The following is a 16,079-nucleotide window of genomic DNA, read 5'->3' on the forward strand; positions in this document are numbered from 1 at the left end:
ACATGGTGTTAGCTTTCACTGTTATGCTGATGATACTCAGCTCTATAATTCTTCGCGGCCCAGTGAAACACACCAATTTGAAAAACTAATGGAATGCATAGTCGATATAAAAAATTGGATGACGAGTAATTTCTTACTGCTAAATTCAGAAAAAACAGAAGTGTTAATTATACGACCTAAAAACTCTGCTTGCAATAACCTAGAACACGGTCTAAGACTTGATGGTTGCTCTGTCAATTCTTTGTCATCAGTTAGGAACCTAGGTGTGCTATTTGATCGCAATCTTTCCTTAGAAAGCCACGTTTCTAGCGTTTGTAAAACTGCATTTTTCCATCTCAAAAATATATCTAAATTACGGCCTATCCTCTCAATGTCAAATGCAGAAATGTTAATCCATGCATTTATGACTTCAAGGTTAGATTGTTGTAATGCTTTATTGGGTGGTTGTTCTGCACGCTTAGTAAACAAACTACAGCTAGTCCACAATGCAGCAGCAAGAGTTCTTACAGGAACCAGGAAGTATGACCATATTAGCCCGGTCCTGTCATCGCTGCACTGGCTCCCTATCAAACATCCTATAGATTTTTAAATATTGCTTATTACTTATAAAGCACTGAACGGTTTAGCACCTCAGTATTTGAATGACCTCCTTTTTACATTATACTCCTCTACGTCCGCTACGTTCTCAAAACTCAGGCAATTTGATAATACCTAGAATATCAAAATCAACTGCGGGTGGCAGGTCCTTTTCCTATTTGGCGCCTAAACTCTGGAATAACCTACCTAACATTGTTCGGGAGGCAGACACACTCTTGCAGTTTAAATCTAGATTGAAGACCCATCTCTTTAACCTGGCATACACATAACATACTAATATGCTTTTAATATCCAAATCCGTTAAAGGTTTTTTAGGCTGCATTAATAAGGTAAACCGGAACCGGAAACACTTCACATAACGTGTACCTTCTACATCATTAGAAGAATGGCATCTACGCTAATATTTGTCTGTTTCTCTCTTGTTCCGAGGTCACCGTGGCCACCAGATCCAGTCTGTATCCAGACCAGAGTGTCACTGCAGCCACCCGGATCCAGTACGAATCCAGACATGATGGTGGATCAGCACCTAGAAAGGACCTCTACTGCCCTGAAAGACAGCGGAGACCAGGACAACTAGAGCCCCATATACAGATCCCCTGTAAATACCTTGTCTCAGAGGACCACCAGGACAAGACCACAGGAAACAGATGATTCTTCTTCACAATCTGACTTTGCTGCAGCCTGGTTTCGTCTGGTCAGAGGAGAACTGGCCCCCCAACTGAGCCTGGTTTCTCCCAAGGTTTTTTTCTCCATTCTGTCACCGATCGGGTTTTGGTTCCTTGCCGCTGTCGCCTCTGGCTTGCTTAGTTGGGGTCACTTTATCTACAGCGATATCATTGACTTGATTGCAAATAAATGCACAGACACTATTTAAACTGAACAGAGATGACATAACTGAATTCAATGGTGAACTGCCTTTAACTATCATTTTGCATTATTGAGACACTGTTTTCCAAATGAATGTTGCTCAGTGCTTTGACGCAATGTATTTGGTTTAAAGCACTATATAAATAAAGTTGATTGATTGATTGATAAGATGATAATGAAAAGAAAAGGTAATATTGCATATAAAATTATATTCAAGTATGAACTAACTTGCACAATACTGTAAATATTCTTACTCTACCCTAAATCAGTGAAAATGTTTGGCTCAGTTTACAGAAAGTGTACGTCACACATCCTTTCATTATGATGCAACATAGTTTTCTCAGATGAGTATTTAACATCTTTATTCTTGTGGGGATTAGTGTGTAAGTGCTATACACAAACAATCTGTTGATTCAGATCGGCACTTCGGAGCCTGTTCGCGACTCGCGACTCGGTTGATTCAGATCGGCACTTCGGAGCATGTTCGCGACTCCGTTGATTCAGATCGGCACTTCGGAGCCTGTTCGCGACTCGCTTGATTCAGATCGGCACTTCGGAGCCTGTTCGCGACTCGGTTGATTCAGATCGCCACTTCGGAGCATGTTCGCGACTCCGTTGATTCAGATCGGCACTTTGGAGCATTTTCGCGGCTCCGTTGATTCATATTGAGACTCTGGGGAATGTTTGTGATTTATTTATTTTTTTAAATTCAGATATGTACTTCGAAGCAAGAAGTGTTTGTCAAACAGTTTATTAGTGATAACTGAATATTTGGGCCTGAGGCTTTTTTTTCTAACCTGTCGCTTTGATTTTTAAATGATTTCAATGACAGGAAGTTGCATGTGTTTTGTTTTATGAATTGTGGATGGATTCATCAACTGAGAAATAAAGTTGAACAGAAATGATCATGAACTCTTAAAGATGATAATGAAAAGAAAAGGTAATATTGCATATAAAATTATTTCCAAGTATGAACTAACTTGCGCAATACTGTAAATAATCTTACTCTACCCTAAATCAGTGAAAATGTTTGGCTCAGTTTACAGAAAGTGTACGTCACACTTCCTTTCATTATGATGCAACATAGTTTTCTCAGATGAATATTTAACATCTTTATTCTTGTGGGGATTAGTGGATAAGTGCTATACACAAACACACACACACACCGGTCAGAGTTTGGGATCAGAATGATTTTTTATGTGTTGTTGTTGTTGTTGTTGTTTTTACAGGAGTTTACTCATCAAAACTGCATTTATTTGATCACAAATACAGGAAAAAAGTGAAATATTATTATGAAGTAAAACAACTTTTTTATTTTAATATACATTAAAATCTATTTTATTTCTGTGATTTTCAGCATCATTCCTCCAGTCTTCAGTGTCACATGATCCTCACAAATCAGAATAATATGATGATTTATTATCAGAGTTGTGCTGCTGAAACTGTGATACTTCTTTCAGGATTCTTTGATGAATGAAATGTCAAAAAGAAGAGCATTTATTTAAAATAGAAGACTTTTCTAACAATAAACAATAGAGTTCAAAAGTTTATAACTCTTTTAGGATGTATTAAATTGATAAGAAGTGAAATCAAAGATTAGTATTGTTAGAAGAGATTTATATTTTGAATAAACGCTGTTCTTTAAAAAAAAAAGTATACATCGAAGAATCCGGAAAAAAGTATCACAGATTCCCAAATAATATTTGGCATCACAAATATTAATAATTCTTATAATAAATCATCATATTAGACTGATTTCTGAAGATCATGTGACACTGAAGACTGGAGGAATGATGCTGAAAATACAGCTGCACATCACAGAAATAAATTATATTTTAAAGGATATTAAAATATAAACCATTATTTTTTATATATTTTATTTTCATAATTTTGAATTATTACTAAATACAACTTTTTTTGTATCAAACAGTTCATTGAACAATAATACATGAAGTACCTGAAGCTGACAATGAAGTAGATGTATAATAATTAGCAAAGATTATTAATTTAGTGCTGTAAACGCGCGTGTGAGGGGCGGAGACGAGCCGCGGAGCTTCGGTGAGGACCAAACACAGCAGAACGGTAGGAAACTTCACTCCTCTTATTATTTCTCTTTTACTAAAGCGATTTATTTTTAGATACGTGGTCTGAGTCTTTCATAGAGTTGTAGAGTTATTAGAGAAATAGAGTTATTTGTTACATTCTTTGATCGAAGTTTTCAGATCGGCACTTCGGAGCCTGTTCGCGACTCGGTTGATTCAGATCGGCACTTCGGAGCATGTTCGCGACTCCGTTGATTCAGATCGGCACTTCGGAGCCTGTTCGCGACTCGGTTGATTCAGATCGGCACTTCGGAGCCTGTTCGCGACTCGGTTGATTCAGATCGGCACTTCGGAGCCTGTTCGCGACTCGCGACTCGCTTGATTCAGATCGCCACTTCGGAGCCTGTTCGCGACTCGGTTGATTCAGATCGGCACTTCCGGAGCATGTTCGCGACTCGGTTGATTCAGATCGGCACTTCGGAGCATGTTCGCGGCTCCGTTGATTCAGATTGAGACTCTGGGGACTGTTTGTGATTTATTTATTTTTTTAAATTCGGATATGTACTTCGAAGCAAGAAGTGTTTGTCAAACAGTTCATTAGTGATAACTGAATATTTGGGCCAGACGCTTTTTTTTTCTAACCTGTCGCTTTGATTTTTAAATGATTTCAATGACAGGAAGTTGCATGTATTGTGTTTTATGAATTGTGGATGGATTTATCAACTGAGAAATAAAGTTGAACAGAAATGATCATGAACTCTTTAAGAGGTCAGCTAATTCTCAGCACATAGAGACTCTTTCACCTAGATATCACACTGTAGAGACTGTGTCTGTTCCCCGAACTAGAAAATACAAAAAACGTCCAAACCAAGTTAAGGTTAATAATTTAATTGAGGTTCAACAAATAAAAAACAAATGCAATATGGATAAACAAATGATAAAGCTTGGCTTATTGAATATCAGATCCCTTTCTACGAAAACACTTTTTGTAAATAATATGATAACTGATCATAATATAGATGTGCTCTGTTTGACAGAAACCTGGCTAAAACCTGATGATTACATTATTTGAAATGAGTCCACCCCCCAAGATTACTGTTATAAACACGAGCCACGTCTAAAAGGCAAAGGTGGAGGTGTTGCTTCAATTTATAACAACGTTTTCAGGATTTCTCAGAGGGCAGGCTTCAAGTATAACTGGTTTGAAGTAATGGTGCTACATATAACATTATCCAGAGAAACAAATGTTAATGATAAATCCCCTGTTATGTTTGTACTGGCTACTGTACACAGGCCACCAGGCCACCATACAGACTTTATTAAAGAGTTTGCTGATTTTACATCCGAATTAGTTCTGGCTGCAGATAAAGTTTTAATAGTTGGTGATTTTAATATCCATGTCGATAATGAAAAAGATGCATTGGGATCAGCATTTATAGACATTCTGAACTCTATTGGTGTTAGACAACATGTTTCAGGACCTACTCATTGTCGAAATCATACTCTAGATTTAATACTGTCACATGGAATTGATGTTGATAGTGTTGAAATTATTCAGCCAAGTGATGATATCTCAGATCATTATTTAGTTCTGTGCAAACTTCATATAGCCAAAATTGTAAATTCTACTTCTTGTTACAAGTATCGAAGAACCATCACTTCTACCGCAAAAGACTGCTTTTTTAAGTTATCTTCCTGATGTATCCAAATTCCTTAGCATATCCAAAACCTCAGAACAACTTGATGATGTAACAGAAACTATGGACTCTCTCTTTTCTAGCACTTTAAATACAGTTGCTCCTTTACGCTTAAGGAAGGTTAAGGAAAACAGTTTGACACCATGGTATAATGAGCATACTCGCACCCTAAAGAGAGCAGCCCGAAAAATGGAGCGCAGCTGGAGGAAAACAAAACTAGAGGTATTTCGTATTGCTTGGCGGGAAAGTAACATATCCTACAGAAAAGCATTAAAAACTGCTAGATCTGATTACTTTTCTTCTCTTTTAGAAGAAAACAAACATAACCCCAGGTATTTATTCAATACAGTGGCTAAATTAATTAAAAATAAAGCCTCAACAAGTGTTGACATTTCCCAACACCACAGCAGTAATGACTTTATGAACTACTTTACTTCTAAAATCGATACTATTAGAGATAAAATTGCAACCATTCAGCCGTCAGCTACAGTATCACATCAGACAGTGCACTATAGACCCCCTGAGGAACAGTTCCACTCATTCTCTACTATAGGAGAGGAAGAATTGTATAAACTTGTTAAATCATCTAAACCTACAACATGTATGTTAGACCCTATACCATCTAAGCTCCTAAAAGAGGTGCTTCCAGAAGTTAATGGTCCTCTTTTGACTATTATTAATTCCTCATTGTCATTAGGATATGTCCCCAAAACTTTCAAACTGGCTGTTATTAAGCCTCTCATAAAAAAACCACAACTTGACCCCAAAGAACTAGTTAATTATAGACCAATCTCGAATCTCCCTTTTCTGCCCAAGATACTAGAAAAGGTGGTATCCTCACAATTATGTTCCTTCTTAGAGAAAAATGGTATATGTGAGGATTTCCAGTCAGGATTTAGCCGTATCATAGTACTGAGACTGCTCTCCTTAGAGTTACAAATGATCTGCTCTTATCATCTGATCGTGGGTGTATCTCTCTATTAGTTTTATTGGATCTTAGTGCTGCGTTTGACACAATTGACCACAGCATTCTTTTGCATAGACTTGAACACTTTGTTGGCATCAGTGGAAGTGCACTAGCATGGTTTAAATCGTACTTATATGACCGCCATCAGTTCGTAGCAGTGAATGAAGATGTATCATATCGATCACAAGTGCAGTATGGAGTACCTCAAGGCTCAGTACTAGGGCCGCTACTCTTCACACTTTATATGTTACCCTTGGGAGATATCATCAGGAAACATGGTGTTAGCTTTCACTGTTATGCTGATGATACTCAGCTCTATAATTCTTCGCGGCCCAGTGAAACACACCAATTTGAAAAACTAATGGAATGCATAGTCGATATAAAAAATTGGATGACGAGTAATTTCTTACTGCTAAATTCAGAAAAAACAGAAGTGTTAATTATACGACCTAAAAACTCTGCTTGCAATAACCTAGAACACGGTCTAAGACTTGATGGTTGCTCTGTCAATTCTTTGTCATCAGTTAGGAACCTAGGTGTGCTATTTGATCGCAATCTTTCCTTAGAAAGCCACGTTTCTAGCGTTTGTAAAACTGCATTTTTCCATCTCAAAAATATATCTAAATTACGGCCTATCCTCTCAATGTCAAATGCAGAAATGTTAATCCATGCATTTATGACTTCAAGGTTAGATTGTTGTAATGCTTTATTGGGTGGTTGTTCTGCACGCTTAGTAAACAAACTACAGCTAGTCCACAATGCAGCAGCAAGAGTTCTTACAGGAACCAGGAAGTATGACCATATTAGCCCGGTCCTGTCATCGCTGCACTGGCTCCCTATCAAACATCCTATAGATTTTTAAATATTGCTTATTACTTATAAAGCACTGAACGGTTTAGCACCTCAGTATTTGAATGACCTCCTTTTTACATTATACTCCTCTACGTCCGCTACGTTCTCAAAACTCAGGCAATTTGATAATACCTAGAATATCAAAATCAACTGCGGGTGGCAGGTCCTTTTCCTATTTGGCGCCTAAACTCTGGAATAACCTACCTAACATTGTTCGGGAGGCAGACACACTCTTGCAGTTTAAATCTAGATTGAAGACCCATCTCTTTAACCTGGCATACACATAACATACTAATATGCTTTTAATATCCAAATCCGTTAAAGGTTTTTTAGGCTGCATTAATAAGGTAAACCGGAACCGGAAACACTTCACATAACGTGTACCTTCTACATCATTAGAAGAATGGCATCTACGCTAATATTTGTCTGTTTCTCTCTTGTTCCGAGGTCACCGTGGCCACCAGATCCAGTCTGTATCCAGACCAGAGTGTCACTGCAGCCACCCGGATCCAGTACGAATCCAGACATGATGGTGGATCAGCACCTAGAAAGGACCTCTACTGCCCTGAAAGACAGCGGAGACCAGGACAACTAGAGCCCCATATACAGATCCCCTGTAAATACCTTGTCTCAGAGGACCACCAGGACAAGACCACAGGAAACAGATGATTCTTCTTCACAATCTGACTTTGCTGCAGCCTGGTTTCGTCTGGTCAGAGGAGAACTGGCCCCCCAACTGAGCCTGGTTTCTCCCAAGGTTTTTTTCTCCATTCTGTCACCGATCGGGTTTTGGTTCCTTGCCGCTGTCGCCTCTGGCTTGCTTAGTTGGGGTCACTTTATCTACAGCGATATCATTGACTTGATTGCAAATAAATGCACAGACACTATTTAAACTGAACAGAGATGACATAACTGAATTCAATGGTGAACTGCCTTTAACTATCATTTTGCATTATTGAGACACTGTTTTCCAAATGAATGTTGCTCAGTGCTTTGACGCAATGTATTTGGTTTAAAGCACTATATAAATAAAGTTGATTGATTGATTGATAAGATGATAATGAAAAGAAAAGGTAATATTGCATATAAAATTATATTCAAGTATGAACTAACTTGCACAATACTGTAAATATTCTTACTCTACCCTAAATCAGTGAAAATGTTTGGCTCAGTTTACAGAAAGTGTACGTCACACATCCTTTCATTATGATGCAACATAGTTTTCTCAGATGAGTATTTAACATCTTTATTCTTGTGGGGATTAGTGTGTAAGTGCTATACACAAACAATCTGTTGATTCAGATCGGCACTTCGGAGCCTGTTCGCGACTCGCGACTCGGTTGATTCAGATCGGCACTTCGGAGCATGTTCGCGACTCCGTTGATTCAGATCGGCACTTCGGAGCCTGTTCGCGACTCGCTTGATTCAGATCGGCACTTCGGAGCCTGTTCGCGACTCGGTTGATTCAGATCGCCACTTCGGAGCATGTTCGCGACTCCGTTGATTCAGATCGGCACTTTGGAGCATTTTCGCGGCTCCGTTGATTCATATTGAGACTCTGGGGAATGTTTGTGATTTATTTATTTTTTTAAATTCAGATATGTACTTCGAAGCAAGAAGTGTTTGTCAAACAGTTTATTAGTGATAACTGAATATTTGGGCCTGAGGCTTTTTTTTCTAACCTGTCGCTTTGATTTTTAAATGATTTCAATGACAGGAAGTTGCATGTGTTTTGTTTTATGAATTGTGGATGGATTCATCAACTGAGAAATAAAGTTGAACAGAAATGATCATGAACTCTTAAAGATGATAATGAAAAGAAAAGGTAATATTGCATATAAAATTATTTCCAAGTATGAACTAACTTGCGCAATACTGTAAATAATCTTACTCTACCCTAAATCAGTGAAAATGTTTGGCTCAGTTTACAGAAAGTGTACGTCACACTTCCTTTCATTATGATGCAACATAGTTTTCTCAGATGAATATTTAACATCTTTATTCTTGTGGGGATTAGTGGATAAGTGCTATACACAAACACACACACACACCGGTCAGAGTTTGGGATCAGAATGATTTTTTATGTGTTGTTGTTGTTGTTGTTGTTTTTACAGGAGTTTACTCATCAAAACTGCATTTATTTGATCACAAATACAGGAAAAAAGTGAAATATTATTATGAAGTAAAACAACTTTTTTATTTTAATATACATTAAAATCTATTTTATTTCTGTGATTTTCAGCATCATTCCTCCAGTCTTCAGTGTCACATGATCCTCACAAATCAGAATAATATGATGATTTATTATCAGAGTTGTGCTGCTGAAACTGTGATACTTCTTTCAGGATTCTTTGATGAATGAAATGTCAAAAAGAAGAGCATTTATTTAAAATAGAAGACTTTTCTAACAATAAACAATAGAGTTCAAAAGTTTATAACTCTTTTAGGATGTATTAAATTGATAAGAAGTGAAATCAAAGATTAGTATTGTTAGAAGAGATTTATATTTTGAATAAACGCTGTTCTTTAAAAAAAAAAGTATACATCGAAGAATCCGGAAAAAAGTATCACAGATTCCCAAATAATATTTGGCATCACAAATATTAATAATTCTTATAATAAATCATCATATTAGACTGATTTCTGAAGATCATGTGACACTGAAGACTGGAGGAATGATGCTGAAAATACAGCTGCACATCACAGAAATAAATTATATTTTAAAGGATATTAAAATATAAACCATTATTTTTTATATATTTTATTTTCATAATTTTGAATTATTACTAAATACAACTTTTTTTGTATCAAACAGTTCATTGAACAATAATACATGAAGTACCTGAAGCTGACAATGAAGTAGATGTATAATAATTAGCAAAGATTATTAATTTAGTGCTGTAAACGCGCGTGTGAGGGGCGGAGACGAGCCGCGGAGCTTCGGTGAGGACCAAACACAGCAGAACGGTAGGAAACTTCACTCCTCTTATTATTTCTCTTTTACTAAAGCGATTTATTTTTAGATACGTGGTCTGAGTCTTTCATAGAGTTGTAGAGTTATTAGAGAAATAGAGTTATTTGTTACATTCTTTGATCGAAGTTTTCAGATCGGCACTTCGGAGCCTGTTCGCGACTCGGTTGATTCAGATCGGCACTTCGGAGCATGTTCGCGACTCCGTTGATTCAGATCGGCACTTCGGAGCCTGTTCGCGACTCGGTTGATTCAGATCGGCACTTCGGAGCCTGTTCGCGACTCGGTTGATTCAGATCGGCACTTCGGAGCCTGTTCGCGACTCGCGACTCGCTTGATTCAGATCGCCACTTCGGAGCCTGTTCGCGACTCGGTTGATTCAGATCGGCACTTCCGGAGCATGTTCGCGACTCGGTTGATTCAGATCGGCACTTCGGAGCATGTTCGCGGCTCCGTTGATTCAGATTGAGACTCTGGGGACTGTTTGTGATTTATTTATTTTTTTAAATTCGGATATGTACTTCGAAGCAAGAAGTGTTTGTCAAACAGTTCATTAGTGATAACTGAATATTTGGGCCAGACGCTTTTTTTTTCTAACCTGTCGCTTTGATTTTTAAATGATTTCAATGACAGGAAGTTGCATGTATTGTGTTTTATGAATTGTGGATGGATTTATCAACTGAGAAATAAAGTTGAACAGAAATGATCATGAACTCTTTAAGAGGTCAGCTAATTCTCAGCACATAGAGACTCTTTCACCTAGATATCACACTGTAGAGACTGTGTCTGTTCCCCGAACTAGAAAATACAAAAAACGTCCAAACCAAGTTAAGGTTAATAATTTAATTGAGGTTCAACAAATAAAAAACAAATGCAATATGGATAAACAAATGATAAAGCTTGGCTTATTGAATATCAGATCCCTTTCTACGAAAACACTTTTTGTAAATAATATGATAACTGATCATAATATAGATGTGCTCTGTTTGACAGAAACCTGGCTAAAACCTGATGATTACATTATTTGAAATGAGTCCACCCCCCAAGATTACTGTTATAAACACGAGCCACGTCTAAAAGGCAAAGGTGGAGGTGTTGCTTCAATTTATAACAACGTTTTCAGGATTTCTCAGAGGGCAGGCTTCAAGTATAACTGGTTTGAAGTAATGGTGCTACATATAACATTATCCAGAGAAACAAATGTTAATGATAAATCCCCTGTTATGTTTGTACTGGCTACTGTACACAGGCCACCAGGCCACCATACAGACTTTATTAAAGAGTTTGCTGATTTTACATCCGAATTAGTTCTGGCTGCAGATAAAGTTTTAATAGTTGGTGATTTTAATATCCATGTCGATAATGAAAAAGATGCATTGGGATCAGCATTTATAGACATTCTGAACTCTATTGGTGTTAGACAACATGTTTCAGGACCTACTCATTGTCGAAATCATACTCTAGATTTAATACTGTCACATGGAATTGATGTTGATAGTGTTGAAATTATTCAGCCAAGTGATGATATCTCAGATCATTATTTAGTTCTGTGCAAACTTCATATAGCCAAAATTGTAAATTCTACTTCTTGTTACAAGTATCGAAGAACCATCACTTCTACCGCAAAAGACTGCTTTTTTAAGTTATCTTCCTGATGTATCCAAATTCCTTAGCATATCCAAAACCTCAGAACAACTTGATGATGTAACAGAAACTATGGACTCTCTCTTTTCTAGCACTTTAAATACAGTTGCTCCTTTACGCTTAAGGAAGGTTAAGGAAAACAGTTTGACACCATGGTATAATGAGCATACTCGCACCCTAAAGAGAGCAGCCCGAAAAATGGAGCGCAGCTGGAGGAAAACAAAACTAGAGGTATTTCGTATTGCTTGGCGGGAAAGTAACATATCCTACAGAAAAGCATTAAAAACTGCTAGATCTGATTACTTTTCTTCTCTTTTAGAAGAAAACAAACATAACCCCAGGTATTTATTCAATACAGTGGCTAAATTAATTAAAAATAAAGCCTCAACAAGTGTTGACATTTCCCAACACCACAGCAGTAATGACTTTATGAACTACTTTACTTCTAAAATCGATACTATTAGAGATAAAATTGCAACCATTCAGCCGTCAGCTACAGTATCACATCAGACAGTGCACTATAGACCCCCTGAGGAACAGTTCCACTCATTCTCTACTATAGGAGAGGAAGAATTGTATAAACTTGTTAAATCATCTAAACCTACAACATGTATGTTAGACCCTATACCATCTAAGCTCCTAAAAGAGGTGCTTCCAGAAGTTAATGGTCCTCTTTTGACTATTATTAATTCCTCATTGTCATTAGGATATGTCCCCAAAACTTTCAAACTGGCTGTTATTAAGCCTCTCATAAAAAAACCACAACTTGACCCCAAAGAACTAGTTAATTATAGACCAATCTCGAATCTCCCTTTTCTGCCCAAGATACTAGAAAAGGTGGTATCCTCACAATTATGTTCCTTCTTAGAGAAAAATGGTATATGTGAGGATTTCCAGTCAGGATTTAGCCGTATCATAGTACTGAGACTGCTCTCCTTAGAGTTACAAATGATCTGCTCTTATCATCTGATCGTGGGTGTATCTCTCTATTAGTTTTATTGGATCTTAGTGCTGCGTTTGACACAATTGACCACAGCATTCTTTTGCATAGACTTGAACACTTTGTTGGCATCAGTGGAAGTGCACTAGCATGGTTTAAATCGTACTTATATGACCGCCATCAGTTCGTAGCAGTGAATGAAGATGTATCATATCGATCACAAGTGCAGTATGGAGTACCTCAAGGCTCAGTACTAGGGCCGCTACTCTTCACACTTTATATGTTACCCTTGGGAGATATCATCAGGAAACATGGTGTTAGCTTTCACTGTTATGCTGATGATACTCAGCTCTATAATTCTTCGCGGCCCAGTGAAACACACCAATTTGAAAAACTAATGGAATGCATAGTCGATATAAAAAATTGGATGACGAGTAATTTCTTACTGCTAAATTCAGAAAAAACAGAAGTGTTAATTATACGACCTAAAAACTCTGCTTGCAATAACCTAGAACACGGTCTAAGACTTGATGGTTGCTCTGTCAATTCTTTGTCATCAGTTAGGAACCTAGGTGTGCTATTTGATCGCAATCTTTCCTTAGAAAGCCACGTTTCTAGCGTTTGTAAAACTGCATTTTTCCATCTCAAAAATATATCTAAATTACGGCCTATCCTCTCAATGTCAAATGCAGAAATGTTAATCCATGCATTTATGACTTCAAGGTTAGATTGTTGTAATGCTTTATTGGGTGGTTGTTCTGCACGCTTAGTAAACAAACTACAGCTAGTCCACAATGCAGCAGCAAGAGTTCTTACAGGAACCAGGAAGTATGACCATATTAGCCCGGTCCTGTCATCGCTGCACTGGCTCCCTATCAAACATCCTATAGATTTTTAAATATTGCTTATTACTTATAAAGCACTGAACGGTTTAGCACCTCAGTATTTGAATGACCTCCTTTTTACATTATACTCCTCTACGTCCGCTACGTTCTCAAAACTCAGGCAATTTGATAATACCTAGAATATCAAAATCAACTGCGGGTGGCAGGTCCTTTTCCTATTTGGCGCCTAAACTCTGGAATAACCTACCTAACATTGTTCGGGAGGCAGACACACTCTTGCAGTTTAAATCTAGATTGAAGACCCATCTCTTTAACCTGGCATACACATAACATACTAATATGCTTTTAATATCCAAATCCGTTAAAGGTTTTTTAGGCTGCATTAATAAGGTAAACCGGAACCGGAAACACTTCACATAACGTGTACCTTCTACATCATTAGAAGAATGGCATCTACGCTAATATTTGTCTGTTTCTCTCTTGTTCCGAGGTCACCGTGGCCACCAGATCCAGTCTGTATCCAGACCAGAGTGTCACTGCAGCCACCCGGATCCAGTACGAATCCAGACATGATGGTGGATCAGCACCTAGAAAGGACCTCTACTGCCCTGAAAGACAGCGGAGACCAGGACAACTAGAGCCCCATATACAGATCCCCTGTAAATACCTTGTCTCAGAGGACCACCAGGACAAGACCACAGGAAACAGATGATTCTTCTTCACAATCTGACTTTGCTGCAGCCTGGTTTCGTCTGGTCAGAGGAGAACTGGCCCCCCAACTGAGCCTGGTTTCTCCCAAGGTTTTTTTCTCCATTCTGTCACCGATCGGGTTTTGGTTCCTTGCCGCTGTCGCCTCTGGCTTGCTTAGTTGGGGTCACTTTATCTACAGCGATATCATTGACTTGATTGCAAATAAATGCACAGACACTATTTAAACTGAACAGAGATGACATAACTGAATTCAATGGTGAACTGCCTTTAACTATCATTTTGCATTATTGAGACACTGTTTTCCAAATGAATGTTGCTCAGTGCTTTGACGCAATGTATTTGGTTTAAAGCACTATATAAATAAAGTTGATTGATTGATTGATAAGATGATAATGAAAAGAAAAGGTAATATTGCATATAAAATTATATTCAAGTATGAACTAACTTGCACAATACTGTAAATATTCTTACTCTACCCTAAATCAGTGAAAATGTTTGGCTCAGTTTACAGAAAGTGTACGTCACACATCCTTTCATTATGATGCAACATAGTTTTCTCAGATGAGTATTTAACATCTTTATTCTTGTGGGGATTAGTGTGTAAGTGCTATACACAAACAATCTGTTGATTCAGATCGGCACTTCGGAGCCTGTTCGCGACTCGCGACTCGGTTGATTCAGATCGGCACTTCGGAGCATGTTCGCGACTCCGTTGATTCAGATCGGCACTTCGGAGCCTGTTCGCGACTCGCTTGATTCAGATCGGCACTTCGGAGCCTGTTCGCGACTCGGTTGATTCAGATCGCCACTTCGGAGCATGTTCGCGACTCCGTTGATTCAGATCGGCACTTTGGAGCATTTTCGCGGCTCCGTTGATTCATATTGAGACTCTGGGGAATGTTTGTGATTTATTTATTTTTTTAAATTCAGATATGTACTTCGAAGCAAGAAGTGTTTGTCAAACAGTTTATTAGTGATAACTGAATATTTGGGCCTGAGGCTTTTTTTTCTAACCTGTCGCTTTGATTTTTAAATGATTTCAATGACAGGAAGTTGCATGTGTTTTGTTTTATGAATTGTGGATGGATTCATCAACTGAGAAATAAAGTTGAACAGAAATGATCATGAACTCTTAAAGATGATAATGAAAAGAAAAGGTAATATTGCATATAAAATTATTTCCAAGTATGAACTAACTTGCGCAATACTGTAAATAATCTTACTCTACCCTAAATCAGTGAAAATGTTTGGCTCAGTTTACAGAAAGTGTACGTCACACTTCCTTTCATTATGATGCAACATAGTTTTCTCAGATGAATATTTAACATCTTTATTCTTGTGGGGATTAGTGGATAAGTGCTATACACAAACACACACACACACCGGTCAGAGTTTGGGATCAGAATGATTTTTTATGTGTTGTTGTTGTTGTTGTTGTTTTTACAGGAGTTTACTCATCAAAACTGCATTTATTTGATCACAAATACAGGAAAAAAGTGAAATATTATTATGAAGTAAAACAACTTTTTTATTTTAATATACATTAAAATCTATTTTATTTCTGTGATTTTCAGCATCATTCCTCCAGTCTTCAGTGTCACATGATCCTCACAAATCAGAATAATATGATGATTTATTATCAGAGTTGTGCTGCTGAAACTGTGATACTTCTTTCAGGATTCTTTGATGAATGAAATGTCAAAAAGAAGAGCATTTATTTAAAATAGAAGACTTTTCTAACAATAAACAATAGAGTTCAAAAGTTTATAACTCTTTTAGGATGTATTAAATTGATAAGAAGTGAAATCAAAGATTAGTATTGTTAGAAGAGATTTATATTTTGAATAAACGCTGTTCTTTAAAAAAAAAAGTATACATCGAAGAATCCGGAAAAAAGTATCACAGATTCCCAAATAATATTTGGCATCACAAATATTAATAATTCT

At 37.4% G+C, this 16,079-nt stretch overlaps 1 protein-coding gene across 19 annotated transcripts in view; it reads left to right on the forward strand.

Moving 5' to 3' along the window:
- Positions 1 to 16,079, forward strand: part of LOC127964937 (uncharacterized) — a 420,295-nt gene that overhangs the window by 243,762 nt on the left and 160,454 nt on the right. The window contains exon 2 of one of the 19 annotated variants that reach the window (XM_052565494.1): positions 11,767 to 12,710. The exons of 17 other annotated variants lie outside the window; for them this stretch is intronic. In XM_052565494.1, the coding sequence (XP_052421454.1) occupies positions 11,767 to 12,630 (864 nt within the window). In that variant the 3' untranslated portion in view covers positions 12,631 to 12,710. Of the gene's footprint in view, positions 1 to 5,323; positions 6,268 to 11,766; positions 12,711 to 16,079 lie in introns of those variants that run through there. One more of the 19 variants, XM_052565493.1, reaches the window with a different exon arrangement.

The sequence above is a fragment of the Carassius gibelio genome, chromosome B9 (assembly GCF_023724105.1).
Source record: "Carassius gibelio isolate Cgi1373 ecotype wild population from Czech Republic chromosome B9, carGib1.2-hapl.c, whole genome shotgun sequence".
In the NCBI taxonomy this organism is placed as follows: Eukaryota; Metazoa; Chordata; class Actinopteri; order Cypriniformes; family Cyprinidae; genus Carassius; species Carassius gibelio.